Source organism: Chrysemys picta, chromosome 2, assembly GCF_011386835.1.
Source record: "Chrysemys picta bellii isolate R12L10 chromosome 2, ASM1138683v2, whole genome shotgun sequence".
NCBI classification, from domain to species: Eukaryota; Metazoa; Chordata; order Testudines; family Emydidae; genus Chrysemys; species Chrysemys picta.
The window spans coordinates 34,267,805-34,282,697 of record NC_088792.1 but is presented as its reverse complement, the minus strand read 5'-3'; the positions used below and the strand labels follow the sequence as shown (position 1 = coordinate 34,282,697).

The following is a 14,893-nucleotide window of genomic DNA, read 5'->3' as shown; positions in this document are numbered from 1 at the left end:
GGTCTACAATTTTTGAGAAGTCGTCTGTTTCAGAGATAAAATGTGCTATTTATTATGTATTTTGATGTGCTGAATTCAAATATGACAATTAAAACAACTGATTGGCTACTGTTTCTAAGATATTTAAGTTTTTACATTTTATGTCTATGTATATTGTGTAGATAGTAGAGTTTTAATCATAAATTGCAAACCTAGGTCTTTTCATGTGTTTATGGTTGCTTTACATGATACTATTTCACCTGTCCTGTTTATGTAACACTTTAAAAATCAGCAAAAGGGTTATATAAATAACATTTATTATGAAACAAAAGGCAAAAAACTATTCTGTACATAGTTTAGTCCTATTCAGTGTCTACTCGGCGCTTCTTGGCTTGTCTCTTGTATTCATTAAATGGAGCATCTCTTGTCACTGTCCAGCAATAGTCTGCAAGCATTGATGGGCTCCATTTGCCCTGATAGTGTTTCTCCATTGTTGCAATGTCCTGGTGAAATCGCTTGCCGTGCTCGTTGCTCACTGCTCCGCAGTTCGGTGCAAAAAAAAAATCTAGATGAGAGTGCAAAAAATGTATCTTTAGTGACATGTTGCAACCAAGGCTTTTGTATGCCTTGAGGAGGTTTTCCACCAACAACCTGTAGTTGTCTGCCTTGTTGTTTCTGAGAAAATTTATTGCCACTAACTGGAAGGCTTTCCATGCCGTCTTTTCCTTGCCACGCAGTGCATGGTCAAATGCATCATCTCGAAGAAGTTCACGAATCTGAGGACCAACAAAGACACCTTCCTTTATCTTAGCTTCACTTAACCTTGGAAATTTTCCACAGAGGTACTTGAAAGCTGCTTGTGTTTTGTCAATGGCCTTGACAAAGTTCTTCATCACACCCAGCTTGATGTGTAAGGGTGGTAACAAAAATCTTCCTTGATTCAACAAGTGGTGGATGCTGAACACTTCCTCCCAGGCTCCAATGACTGTCGGAGTGGCCAATCTTTCTTGATGTAGTGGGAATCTCTTGCACGACTATCCCATTCGCAGAGAAAACAGCAGTACTTTGTGTATCCAGTCTGCAGACCAAGCAAGAGAGCAACAACCTTCAAATCGCCACAAAGCTGCCACTGATGTTGGTCATAGTTTATGCACCTCAAAAGTTGTTTCATGTTGTCATAGGTTTCCTTCATATGGACTGCATGACCAACTGGAATCGATGGCAAAACATTGCCATTATGCAGTAAAACAGCTTTAAGACTCGTCTTCGATGAATCAATGAACAGTCTCCACTCATCTGGATCATGAACGATCTTGAGGGCTGCCATCACACCATCGATGATGTTGCAGGCTACAAGATCACCTTCCATGAAGAAGAATGGGACAAGATCCTTTTGACGGTCATGGAACATGGAAACCCTAACATCACCTGCTAGGAGATTCCACTGCTGTAGTCTGGAGCCCAACAGCTCTGCCTTACTCTTGGGTAGTTCCAAATCCCTGACAAGCTCATTCAGTTCACCTTGTGTTATGAGGTGTGGTTCAGAGGAGGAGGATGGGAGAAAATGTGGGTCCTGTGACATTGATGGTACAGGACCAGAAGTTTCATCCTCTTCCTCATCTGACTCAAGTGAGAATGATTCTGGTGCATCAGGAACCGGCAGTCCTTCTCCGTGGGGTACTGGGCGTATAGCAGATGGAATGTTTGGATACTGCACAGTCCACTTTTTCTTCTTTGACACACCTTTCCCAACTGGAGGCACCATGCAGAAGTAACAATTGCTGGTATGATCTGTTGGCTCTCCAAATCATTGGCACTGCAAAAGGCATAGATTTCCTTTTCCTGTTCAATCACTGGCGAAGATTTGTTGCACAAGTGTTGCAGCATGTGTGTGGGGCCCACTTCTTGCCCTGATCTCCAATTTTGCAGCCAAAATAAAGGTGATAGGCTTTCTTAACCATAGTGGTTATACTGCGCTTTTGTGATGCAAAAGTCACTTCACCACAAACATAGCAGAAGTTATCTGCACTGTTCACACAAGTACGAGGCACCTCTGCTCACTTTGGCTAAACAGAAATGTGACCCTTTGCAAAATCAAACACTGACAAATAAGAGAGCACGACACTGTATGATTTCTAGAGCTGATACAGGGCAATTTGTTCAGCAGTGTGATGTAAGCTTCATTATGATTGCATCATCCATGACTTCTAGGAATAACATGATGCAATTCATATCATGTATGACGCAATACCAGCTTCAGATTGCATCATTCATTGTTTTGCCTAAAAAGCAAGTACTATCCAAACCCAGTCATAGATTTATTCATAGATCCAATCAAAGATGTATTTTAGTCATTTCTGGTTTAAATTGAGATCCCTTCCCTTTATAACTCACTTATCCTCCGCCATTCCCAAGTCAAGGGTCGTATATACTGACCCAATAGCATATCTTGAAAACTAGAGCCAATCAACAATTTAAGCATCATTTTCGTTCTCAGTGACCCAGAATTAGTAAAGTTTGACTACATTTATTTCAGAAGCATTTTGGCTGTAGAGCAGTTTACCTATAAATACAAATTGAAATTTTTATTGTAAAGTTTCTGAAAGCAGAATGATTTTTGTAGAAAATAGATGTTTATACATTTCTGCAACAGAACAAAAAACCCAGTTTTACTGAATAAGCCAACTCATTTAGGCTCATGGATATGACATACATGTGTGTCACAGAGTGAATATACATTCACAACATGCTTTGTTATGGGGTAAATATGGAGACTCAAAATCATATGGGCTAACAGGAACTTTCCAAAAGTCATTTACTCTATTCCTTTGCATCAATAGAATATACATTTACTTATCATTAAACAATCCCTGATTGACAGATATTAAGCCTAGACTTGAAATATTAAAAATTTGATTAGCTGTACACAGAACATCTTAAGGATGTGTGTATTATGAATCCATATTATTAAATGCATAACAGTGTTAATGTACTTAAAGAGTTTTGCCATATAGTTGATATTATGGATGCAATACAAGTAAATACCATTGTCCTACATACACTTCCAGCACACACTCTGAGGAAGCCACTTAAGGATTTTGATCTTTCCTTGTAAAATATTTCTGTGAAGGAGACCCCAGTCTGGGACTAAGACACTGCTTCTTTAGGCTATGCTTTAAGTAGTTCCAGCCCCTAGAAATATGTTGGTAGGCAATTTGTGCTTAATGAAGCCCAACATGCTCTCAAGTGAAGCCTCTATAGTTTCAAACACTAACAAAAACAAAAGACCTGCACCATACAGTGAGAGATGTGTGTCCTAAGTGGGGCTTTCAGAATGGTGGTCTCCATTCACAGAAAGTGAATTTACATATGATCCCAAAATCCTGTGACTTGCAAGAAATGCCCTCCTTCTCCTCCCAACAATAACTGGAACTAGGATCAGAGGGGTAGCCGTGTTAGTCTGAATCTGTAAAAAGCAACAGAGGGTCCTGTGGCACCTTTAAGACTAACAGAAGTATTGGAGCATAAGCTTTCGTGGGTGAATGCCCACTTCATCAGACGCAAGTCACTTGTGTCTGATGAAGTGGGCATTCACCCACGAAAGCTTATGCTCCAATACTTCTGTTAGTCTTAAAGGTGCCACAGGACCCTCTGTTGCTTGGAACTAGGATATACTTTCCAATGCGTCATAAGAGACCTAGCTGTGGTTACTGAAAAGAGGATCTAGGGGACACCATCTCAAACTATAGCGAAAAACTGTGTCCATTGATACATTGATATTAATTCTATAATGACAAGGCTACTTGTAGACCAGTTATCAGGTTACTGTTGCAGATCTTGCCCACTGAGGCAGTTTCTTTTTCAGTCTACAATAAGAGCATTCCCCAAAGGGATTGGGCATTTACACCATGAGAGATGCCCTTTGGCAATGTATGCTTCTTAAATACAACTGCATACCAATTTCACTATGACAGAATGAGAGACCTTATCCTCTAACTTGGGGCCTTTGAAAGTCCTGGGTTCAAGGCAGGTAGAATTTTACAGCTCTGTTCTATGGAATACCATAAAGGCTCTTTATTAACAAAAGGAGGGAAGTTGGATGGAAACTTCATGGATGAAAGTTAATGACTATAATTCAGGTCTGAGAGTCACTTTCCATAACTGGAGGTTCTTTAAGATGTGTGGTCCCTATCTGTATCCCACTGTCGGTACCCATGTGCTCCATTTGCCCGGGGCCAGAAAATGTTGAAAGCAGACTCTTTAGGTCCACACACATGCCCTTTTTCACCTTGTTCCTCCGACTGAGGAGATAAAGAGCAGAGCGGACCAACCACTGCTCCAGTTCCTTCTCTACAACAAACCAAAAGATGAGCTGAAAGAGAGGGGAAGGAGGGCAGGGAGTGGAATACAGATAGGGACTACACACCTCCAGTTACTATAAGGTAAGTAACTTTCTCTTCTTTGACTGTTGGTCCCTATGCGTATCCCACTGTGGATGCCTGAAAAGCAGTACTCAAGTAGGAGGAGGTTGCGAGGATGCAGATGGCAGACCCAAATGAGGCGGATGATGTTTCACTGGGGCCATGGGCACAAAGAATATTTGGGCTCCCCACGCCCCAGGAGTGTCGCAACCGGGGGGGGGGAGGTCATGGGGGGCAAGCCCACCCACTTTTTAACATGGGCGTAGTAGCCTCAGACAGGCGTGGAATGGCAGCAGGGGCGGTGGGCTTTTCCCAGTCGTGGGCTGAGATGGGCCTTAGCCCCCTGTCACCACAGGGTCCCACCCCCTGCTCCTCCTCTTCCCCCAGAGGCCCCACCCTGTGGCCAGGCCAGAAGCCAGAGCCAGATGGTGGTAAGAGCTACCCAGGGACCTCAGGCCATTGTGGGGAGACCTGGACCCTCTGCCTACCCTGCGTGGCGTGCCAAGGGGCAGGGACATGAGCCGGGGGCTGCTCTTGGGCACCCAAGGCAGATGGAGGATCCTGCGCATTACAATGGAAGTAGCTATCACTCTTGAAGCCATTTTAGCTGCATCTATCATTCATCAAAGCGTGGTCCTGGCAACCATCTTATCTTCTTCTATGAGAGCCTGGAAACAAGCTCTGCCTTACTGCAGAAGCTTGTCAGCAAAGTCTGCACATTTTGAATAGCTCAGGAAATCGTACTTAGCCATTATAGATGGTAATTGCCTATCCTGAACTGAAGGCTACAGGAAGAGAAGACCTTCCTTCTCAATAAGTTGAGACGCTTGCCCTCCTTATCAGTCAGGATAGTTTGAGGGTGCTGCTGCATATATCTGTCTGTGGCAGCCTGGACCACGAAAAAATTAGGGACAGGATGAGTGAACAGAAATTCTGCTCCTCTGGCTTGGGACATAGTAAGGTTTCTCTGCCCTCTTAGGAGCAAGGGCACGGGAAGCTGGGACATGCCAGATGGCTCTAAATGGTTCCAGGATGGATTCATTAACAGGGAGCACTATTCAACTGAAACAAGAGGACTGGAGGATGTCCAGGAGCTTATATTGAAGATCCTGAACTTTCTCAAAAGGAATCTGGAGATGACAATGGCAACCACAATGGTTCCAGTGGAACCACCAGATTTGGTGGGTACTCCTCCTCCTCAATTGGATCAGCTCAGGTTGCCCTCTCAGAGGGGAGGGATGGGACAACCCCTTAGCAGACTGGACCGACTCTTCAAGTCCTACAGCCCCAGTATGGCCAGGAGGATAGATTGCATAGGGGTTGCAGAGGTCTCCATCGCGTGGTTGTGTCAAAGGCTGCAAGGCAGGTGATGAGGTAGAGGTTGGTCCCAAGCTGGTCCAGGCCTCCAATCTGGGAAGGCATGTCTTGAAGAAGAAAATAATGGTTCATTCTCCTGAAGAACAGAAGGCTGATTCCGGATCCAATGGCGGTGTCACTGGAGAGAAGACATAACCTGAAGATGGAAAGGGAGATGGACTCCTCCCAAAAAGTCAGCTCCCAGGGTGGAGTCAGGACCTTACTTGAAAGGGAGGGACCCAACAGAGCAGGAGACAACATTTCTGGGAGAGCGAAGATGCCCTCAGGAGGAGCTTGGTCTCGGCATTTAATGGAATATGAGGGATCCTGTCTGCCAAACCGATGGACCTACAGCAGACACAGTCTGTATCACATCTCTGGAAGACAAAGTTGGTACCTTGGGTAGCCAAGGCTCTCGACAACTGCTCATTGTCAGTACTGATAAATCCTGGGGTTTGTGCTTCCGAGGTACTGAAGTCACCACTGCCACTGAATTGGTGCTGACAGAGCTCTAGACTTGTTTTCTTGTCATGCCCCTGAGACTTAGTCTTGGGCTGAGCTTAAAGACTTGCTCATTTTAGGCAGGGCTGAGTCTAATTTCTGTGAAGTGGATTTAGTCTCATACTTATGAGAACACTCCCTGCTCTCCTGTCAAGATCCCATGAGGTATCTGTTGGGGGTAGACTCCCTCACGCCTAAGTCAGATCTCGCAGCAGGAGATACACTCCTTGCTGAGTAAGGCCAATATGGGGGAGGGGAAGGGAAGAGGGCTAATTCCCTGGACTGGAAATCATTGCGGCTTTATGGCATTGTCCATTAGGTGCTTCCTAAGGCAAACTTCTTGCCCTTCCTGGGTACAACCAGGGAACAAATGGCAGATATTGCACCTTGCTGCAATGTGGGCTTCCCCCAAGGCAGTAAAAGCAGCATTGGTGGTTGTCGCTGCTCGAGAAGGAGCATGAGCAGGAAAGCACAAATTTTGAAGTCCAGAGTTCTGGACACAGCCCAGTACCCAAAACAGAGTACAGGGTGGGAGGCACTCTCCAGGTCAGGGAGTCTAACACTAAAACTATCAGATAAACCTTTAAACTCTAAAAACTTCAAAAACTATTTACAGATATATATGCTCACAAATAAAGTAACAAAGTTTGGGACTCTGGAGGTTGCAATCTGGACTATGCAGCAGTGAGAAGAAACTGGAGAGGCGGTCAGTCCTCACTGCTCTATCTCCTTGTCAGAGGCATGAGGTGAACAAGGGCACATGTGTGGACCAGTGGACATTGCTTTCAAAATTCTCCGGCTCTGGGCACATGGAGCGCATATACACCTACCGTGGAATACACTTAGGGACAAGCACTCGAAGAATAATTATGAAGAATCAGGAACAGTGCTTTTAAACTCTTCCCACCCTCATGATCTGAACTCTTCCCACCTTCATGATGGTCACTAGTAAGGCCTCCTTAATCAACAACCAGAAAAAAGAAACAAACTATAGACTTGAAGGGGATGAGGAAGAAAGTCTTGCAAAAACAAACGAGCCTTCAGACTGGGACCACTTTCTGCAGTCTACCTGAAATATTTCTGGCTGACCTCATGAATCGAATGAGTAAGAGATGAACCGCATTGGGAAAACCTTTCAATGGGACCCCTGCTGGCATCCCTAAAGCAGATATCTGTCTCCTCAGGGTTTCATAGGCTGTGCCTTACTCAAAGTCTTCCTGGGAAAATTCTTATACTAGAAGAAGAGGGCAAACATCTACGTGCCATCTTTTACCACTGAACCAGAAATGGAACTTTCCCCAAGTGTCAGGTTAGGTTCTGTTTGTCTAAGCTGTTTGATGTTAGGTTTGTGGACATTACCCTATCGGTCTGAGAGTTCCTGGTGAATTAGGGATCACTTTTCAAAAACCAATCCTTTAAATGGAGTGTTTTTCTATTTAGGGTGAGGAGTCCCTGGTGAATATGTGAGACACTAGAGCTGAGCCAGAAGGCTGAGGATCAGAACAAGGGGAAGGCGTTTCTCAGACTGGTCCAATTAGTAATTTTAAATATCATGAACAGCAGGGTCAACCTGGCACAATCAAAGCTGCCCCATCTGATCTGAGTGGCCTCAGAACCCAAGGAATCAGAACAAAAGGGGGATGACATATTAGAAACTTCTGCCCCCACTCCTAACGCATGGCAAAAACAAAATGGCTCCCTCCTTTAGTAACAGATGCAAAACCTGGGACTTGTGATATTCTTGGTTGCTGTGAACAAATCTGATGTTGGTGTCCACCAGTATTTACTGGCTTTCAAGCACACTTACTGGTGCAAGTCCCATTCCCCTGCAAAAGGAATCTTCATGTTTGCTAGTCTGCCTGGAGACAGAGTGACATGGCTACATGGGTAGCGACAAGGGATGTCAAATTGTGTGTTGCCAATTTCATCAGGACTGCAACTTCCTGAGCCCATCTCCTGCTCCAAGTGTCACCTGCCTTACTGATGTCTGATACTGCCGCCATGCTATCCATTCAAATCTGCGCTGCTTAATTTCCCTCCTACTTCTAGAATGACACGGTGATTCCTGTGCTCATGTGTAGGAGAGAGTCACATGTCTCAGTCTCATGGCTGTACTTGGGAAGATGATAAAACAGTGCATAATCTTGGAAAGAGCAGATGGGGCACTGAACTTCTAAGACCTCCGAATGTCCTCATGGAAGGGGAAGCAGATGGAAAGTTCTTCCTAAAACTTGAACTGAGGGGGCATTCTGGTCCTGAGCATTCTCACTAGGCAAATCCAGGACTTTATTAACCTCTTCTATGAAGGATATGAAGCCCTCTCCATGGCAAAAACTCATGCTTGCTCTTGTGGAAGAAGATGGCTTTCATGTCAGAAAAGCACTCACCCTCTTCCATTTAAGTCTTGAGAACGCTGGAGGTGGCAGCTAGTGATAGACTGCCCCTAGAGCACTTGATGTGAGGAAGAGGGGAACTGAAGAACAAATGTATGTGACATCCCACCAGCCTACCCTCTTATGAAGGCATCACGACCTTCCAAGGACTTATTGCAGCATCCAAGGGGATGGCAACTGCAGCCTACTTTGCCCCAAAGAGACCTTTAAGAAGGGAATTAAGGCTTACTGATTGTTCCTGAGATGCTGTAGCTTCAAGGAGATATGAGCAAAGAATGGTGTGTGTGTGGGTGCTAACATCATCTGGGCTTTACAAATGCAGAGCTAAAGTGGGCAAGGTGGGATCAAGACAAGAATGAGCAATGCTCACCAGACTGCAGCCTTCCCTAAGTCACAGCCTTGGAATTTCCCATTCAGCATGGTCTGCCTACCCGGTGTCTACATGGTAAGGGGATCTGCATCTTTTCATATCTAGCCTCTCTCTCATGAAAGCTTCCAGGCAGGAGACTGTCACAGAGAGAACCACACTAACCCCACATTCATTATAGTGTTCAATGCACCTCTTGGAAAGCACTATTGCCACCATAATCAAGATCCATTTGTTTAAGGAGCCTCCTATTCAGCCACAAGGTAGTGAACAACTGGAGACTAGCAGCTACAAACTGAGCTAAAAAGTTAGCTACACTGGGGCAGAGCAACTTTAACGAGAACCTAGAAAAGCAGCAGATCAGTTGCCAACTGGGGGTGTTTCCCACAGAACGGGTTATTCTGTGGCAGCATACTAAAAATACTACAAAGATTGGACTCAGAATTATGTCAATTTACAACTATAATTTATGCCTTTGGGCTTCACAGCATGTTATTGGGGTATTTTTAGTCAATATCATTTTATAACAAATAGGGGATACTAAAACACAAAAGCTATTTAAATAACAGTAAGTATCTAACCTAAAAGCCAGGGGGTGAGTTAAAGAAAATTCTAACCTCAACACTGAACAAATTCAACATTTAGATGTATTTAACTTTGTTTTCTTAATGTGACACCATATATGACATAATCCATTGTCTGCTGTTATATCCCCCAACTTCTTTGATTTTGTTGTAGTTTTAACAGTATACCCACTGGGCATTGGAGTCTCAATATTTCTAGTTAAACGCATAAAAAACATCTTTGCATTTAAGATTTAGAGTCTTTTGTAGCTTGATTATTTCTCATACTGTGCTCACTTTGTTATGAGCCTGTACAACTGAAAGAAATAACAGGTCAAGTGAAAAATATAAGAATATTTAAAACAGATGTTAATATAAATTCCAGTGGAGAGAATGTATTTATTTCTACGTATAGATTTACTTGGAGATTATTTTTCTTCATATTGTATAACTACTGTATTTAAAAATCAAGACCATTAAAATGTTTTGTTTTTTTTAAACAGAAGGTAAGAAATGCTTACAACTATGGATTCCCAAACTCTTTTCCAGCATGACCCCATTTTAATGAAGTCTTTCCTGTTGGGACCCCAGACAGCACGGAGGATGCCATATGGAAGAGCAAAATGGCGTCCTCCAGGCATTGTGACCTCACATGCAAGGTCATGCTGGGCAGAGCAAAATGGCGTCCTCCGCACATTAGGGATCGCTGCGATCCCATCTACTGATGACGCGATCCCATTTGGTGTCACGACCCACGGTTTGGGAACCACTGGTTTGTACTGAAGCCTGTAAAGAATCTATGCCCCCTTATTTTTAAAAGATACATATGTGCTATTTGGGGGGGGGGGGGCGCGGAAGCAATATTTACAGACATAAGGGTATCTGGCCTTTTATCTCACTTGATATTAATTCCACCATGGTGATGATGAAGTGCTACAGAATGGGGCCCACAGTATTTACATGTATGAAAATACAAATCTTTTTTGGACTTCAACAGGCAAAACACCCATTGACTTTTATAGTTATTACATATTCTAAGTCTAAGGGTTGGGCCCTGAATATTTTAATAAGTCAGCAAGTTGAGAGCAATTGTAGTTTGAACTGTAGGAACGAATCATAATAATTACAGTTTATACACATTATCTCAAAAAGAAAAGCATTTTAATGTGTATATATTTTTTATTATATATATATATATATATATATATATATATATAAATAAATGCTTTTCTTTTTGAGATAATGTGATTCAGGAGCTATTGTACCCTGGAGTAGTACATCCTCTTGACTGGGCTGAAACAAATGTTGTTCTAAGGTTAGAGATCAAAGAGCATGACTTCTATTCCAGGTTACCAGACTTACATGATTTTCTGTTGGAAATTTTCAGTTGCTGCATATGTACTTCTGGTCTTTTCAATGCAAATCTCCTATAATATTGGAGGGGGTAAAGGGAGAGAGAGAAAAAGACACAAACTCCTCAGTTTTCAGTGCGAGTTTGGGATTAATAAACACTCAGCATCATGAAACTATTGTAAAATATCCTGAAAGATTTTTTTTAAATTAACCCAAAACAATACAATCTATTCAAGTGCTATTAAATCCCAGTGTCTTAAATTTTTGTAAGCTCTCCAAAAACTGCTGTAGCTCTTTTTCCTGAATAGTACATCAATGTGACTACAGATACTGAAGTGCTATTTTCCATATGGCTTTTCTTCCAAACTGGATCAGCATTATCCTATCAGTCATTATTCATTCCAGACAGACAAGGAAGGAAATCCAAACTATTTGGACAAGGAGATTCCAAGTTCAGTTATTTTACCACAATGCAAGGTTTCAAAGTTGATCATAACCTTGTAATCCACAAACACTTGTATGACAACCATGCTGATCTAAAGGCTTTGCAAAGAAATGTATAAGTATACAAACAAAAATGAAACTATGTAGCACAGTAGCTCACCTCTCCTGGAAATGTTTTGAAGGGATCAAGCCTGCTCTGGGATTGGAATCACCTTCATGTCTAGCCTGCCACCAGGTTGCATCATCTTGGCTCATGATCTGAAGGATATCTCCTTTTCTGAAAGAAAGCCCAGCTTCTTTACAAGGTATTGCTTTATCCTCAGTAGGATCATAGTCAAATAGGGCTTTGATAAACATCTGGAAGGAAGAGCGTTTTATTTAAGATTAACAATATCCTTAAATACAAACCATAGGTTTATCCCATTTTTTATTTGCATTTACTGCAAAGAACTCCAAACTAAATTATGCAATGTTATAAAAATGTATTGCTGGAAAATGTTTACGTGGAAGTCTACATTAGGAATGTTTTAGTCTGTGTAACTTGAAGCCAGTGTCCAGTGAACATAAAGACTAAAACAGCCTGCTCCCAGAGGAAAATGAGACCTGGGATTTCACTGGTAGACTTCATGACTGTAAGAAGAAGTGGAGATGCACAACTTCCATGGACTGAGGTACTCCCTTGGTAACTTTCTCTTCCCCCACTCACATGGGTGGAGGTAGAGAGGATTCAGAAGCGAGCTGAGTTCTAGAGGTGGACCTACTCAAGTCTACCCAAAGTCATTGGTTATATGTGAGAGTCCTCTAACCCTACACTGGGATCCATTTAAATGCCTGGTATGTGAGGGGTTGGCTGTATAGCATCCCTCCCCATTGATGACTTAGTAAAGTTTCATCCTGCTGCTTAAATCCAGCCCTGTGTCTGTCTTCCTACATCACGTCCTGATAAAAAGAGTCACTGCAACTGTCATATGAAACATCCTTAAGTAGGGCTTACCTTGCCTTCTATTGTGGGTGTTTCCTCTTTGATACTAGGTATAATTTTAAACGTAATTGCTCCTTGAGACTGAGCCTGATTAATATTTTGAACAGAAAACAAATTGAGAATTACTTTCTCAAAATTTTAAACAATACAGTGAGTCTAAACGCCAACAAGAGGGACCCCAAATTAATGCAAAGATAGTCAAAATGCAGCCCATATATGACCCATGGAATTCTATAATGCCAAAATATGGAGCTGTGAACTGTGAAGATCAAAGGTTCTGGTTTGCAATGCTTCATTTTGATCTGTGTACCACTGCTCACGGTAAAGATGAAAGCTGAGAAGCTGGGACCTGCAGTTTCAGAGGCTGACGTTCCATATTAAAGATGAGGGAAAAGGCAATTTTTCAGTTTTATGTACATCGGGTACAGCCCCAAGTCTCCTGGCAAAGTTTGGAATACTCCAACTAACATTATACCATTCAAAAACTGACAAACATTCTAACAGGTTTGTGCCACAACTGTAGCATAAAACTGTTTTTCTTGGAATTTATTCTTTTGGCAAGTTAAAAAGACCAGAACAAGGAAAACATTTTTGAACAGACTGTGTTCTAAAGAGAAAAAAAAAAGTAAGTCTTCAAACAAGTTAACCATTATCAACCACCTCATCCACTCCTCTCTCCCTATGCTCTATTTAAAGTGTGTGTGTCTGGCTGAATTTTACTTATAAACCACAATATAGTCCCACTGCCTGACATTTTACATTGAAGGAAGTGCTAATTAGTTGTAGACTCTGCTACTATTGCATGCAGACTATTCCATAAAAACTAGCACAATGCAACAGACAGCCAACGATTCAAGCAAAATGGAAACAGGTCTGTTCACTACTAAGTGAGACATACTTCTGCCTGCAAGCCTGCAATCCAAAAGTTTACTGTTTGACAAAACAGCAGCCAAGTTCTTATTTCACCAGCATCGGGATTGAAAACAGTAATACGGTTAACCATTGAAAATGGCTCCAACTAGCTTCTGATGTTTATATTGTACTTCAGTAAGGTAAACGGGGGAACTGTTCACACCTTTGCTATTGCGTTTCTGGAGATTGCTTTTTTACAAATATTAATTTTGCAGGAAAATACACTTCAATAGGGAACACAAAACCATAGAGCAGGCATAGAATACCATAGGAAGGTCAACATTTGAAGTTAATCATGTTGTCTATTGAGCCAAACATTTAAAGCAAGCCAGTCAATTTAATGGGGCATCCACACATGTACTTGCATAGCAAAGACTACCTCAACAACAGAAAAACTTAGCAATACATTTTTTCAAAAATAATATGTCTGAAAATAGATTAAGTTATGAATTGTGTGATATTTTTCCAAACTTACAAGTTTATATGGCTATTAGCAATGGTGTAGTTTAGAGGAGCATAAGCTGGGAAAGCACAACAGCAGTAGTATAATTCATACTCATCAAGTAACACTTCATATTAAGGTTCCATTTATAAATACTTTACAAAAGGTTAATATATAAATAATAGATATTAAAAATAAATAGCTAATCAATTGTTACAAATTTAGCATCCAGCAGATCAGTGTTTCTATATCCATTGTTTAACAACCACCTGTATCACTTCTGACTGATGTGCACATAACTACCTATAACACAAACCACTTAGATCTGTAACATGCTTATCTGTAACATCTATTCACCCTTTATAAAAAAAATGTTAATATAAAAAATACAACCCATCATCAAGGCCCAGGGAGACACAGGGATGCAAATGATAGTACAGGGAAAAAACAGCACTGATATACTTTTTAAAAATAGGCACCTCTGAAACAGCAAAACTAATTACTTTTTCTAAACAGGTTTTAAAATGTGTTTGTTACTTACCAAAATTTGTATTATTTCTTCAGGTTTTTTATCCTCTACAGGAATCCCATTGACTTCCCTAAGTTCATCACCAATGTGAATAAGACCTATGCATTGAGAAATATTTATTTTGTTGTCGAATGGTTGTGTTTAATAGAAAAGGTGCACAGTCAGCATTAAGTCCTTCTACATTTTTTTTTAAATGTTTATCCCTTCTAAGCTAGGCACTGATGTCTGCATCTTTCCTCCAGATACTGTAGAAACATGAATACATAGTGAACACTACTGTACCCAATATCATCATGAATAATCTAGAGAGATTTGGTAGATTGGTCATTTCTCTTCCTTCAGTCCAAAAGTTAACAGGTATCTCCAATATTCCCAGTAGTTCAGATACTGGCATTAGAAATGTGGTATACTTATTTTCTTTCAACTTATATTGCTTTCCTTTTGACACCCAGAGTAGGGTGACCAGGTGTCTGGTTTTTGACTGGAACACCCAGTCGAAAAGGGACCCTGGCCGCTCTGGTCAGCACCACCAACAGGGCCATTAAAAGTCCGGTTGGCGGTGCTGCGGACTAGTCCCCATCTGTCCTGGGGCACCGTGCTGTGCCCCGGAAGTGGCCAGCAGGTCCAGCTTCTAGAAGGGGGGGCCACGGG

General features: G+C 41.9%; 1 protein-coding gene across 10 annotated transcripts in view; it reads right to left on the bottom strand.

The window, feature by feature from the left end:
* Nucleotides 1–14,893, bottom strand: part of MPP7 (MAGUK p55 scaffold protein 7) — a 264,560-nt gene that overhangs the window by 57,089 nt on the left and 192,578 nt on the right. For 8 of the 10 annotated variants that reach the window (XR_010599110.1, XR_010599111.1, XM_065586862.1 and 5 more), the window contains 4 exons: nucleotides 14,255–14,340; nucleotides 12,372–12,446; nucleotides 11,538–11,734; nucleotides 10,943–11,007 (listed from right to left, as the gene is read on the bottom strand). Coding sequence is in view for 8 of the 10 variants with exons in the window: in XM_065586862.1 (XP_065442934.1) it covers nucleotides 10,943–11,007; nucleotides 11,538–11,734; nucleotides 12,372–12,446; nucleotides 14,255–14,340 (423 nt within the window). In the remaining 2 variants the exon portion in view is untranslated. The remainder of the gene's footprint in view (nucleotides 1–10,942; nucleotides 11,008–11,537; nucleotides 11,735–12,371; nucleotides 12,447–14,254; nucleotides 14,341–14,893) is intronic. The other 2 variants (XM_042858233.2, XM_065586865.1) reach the window with 1 other exon arrangement.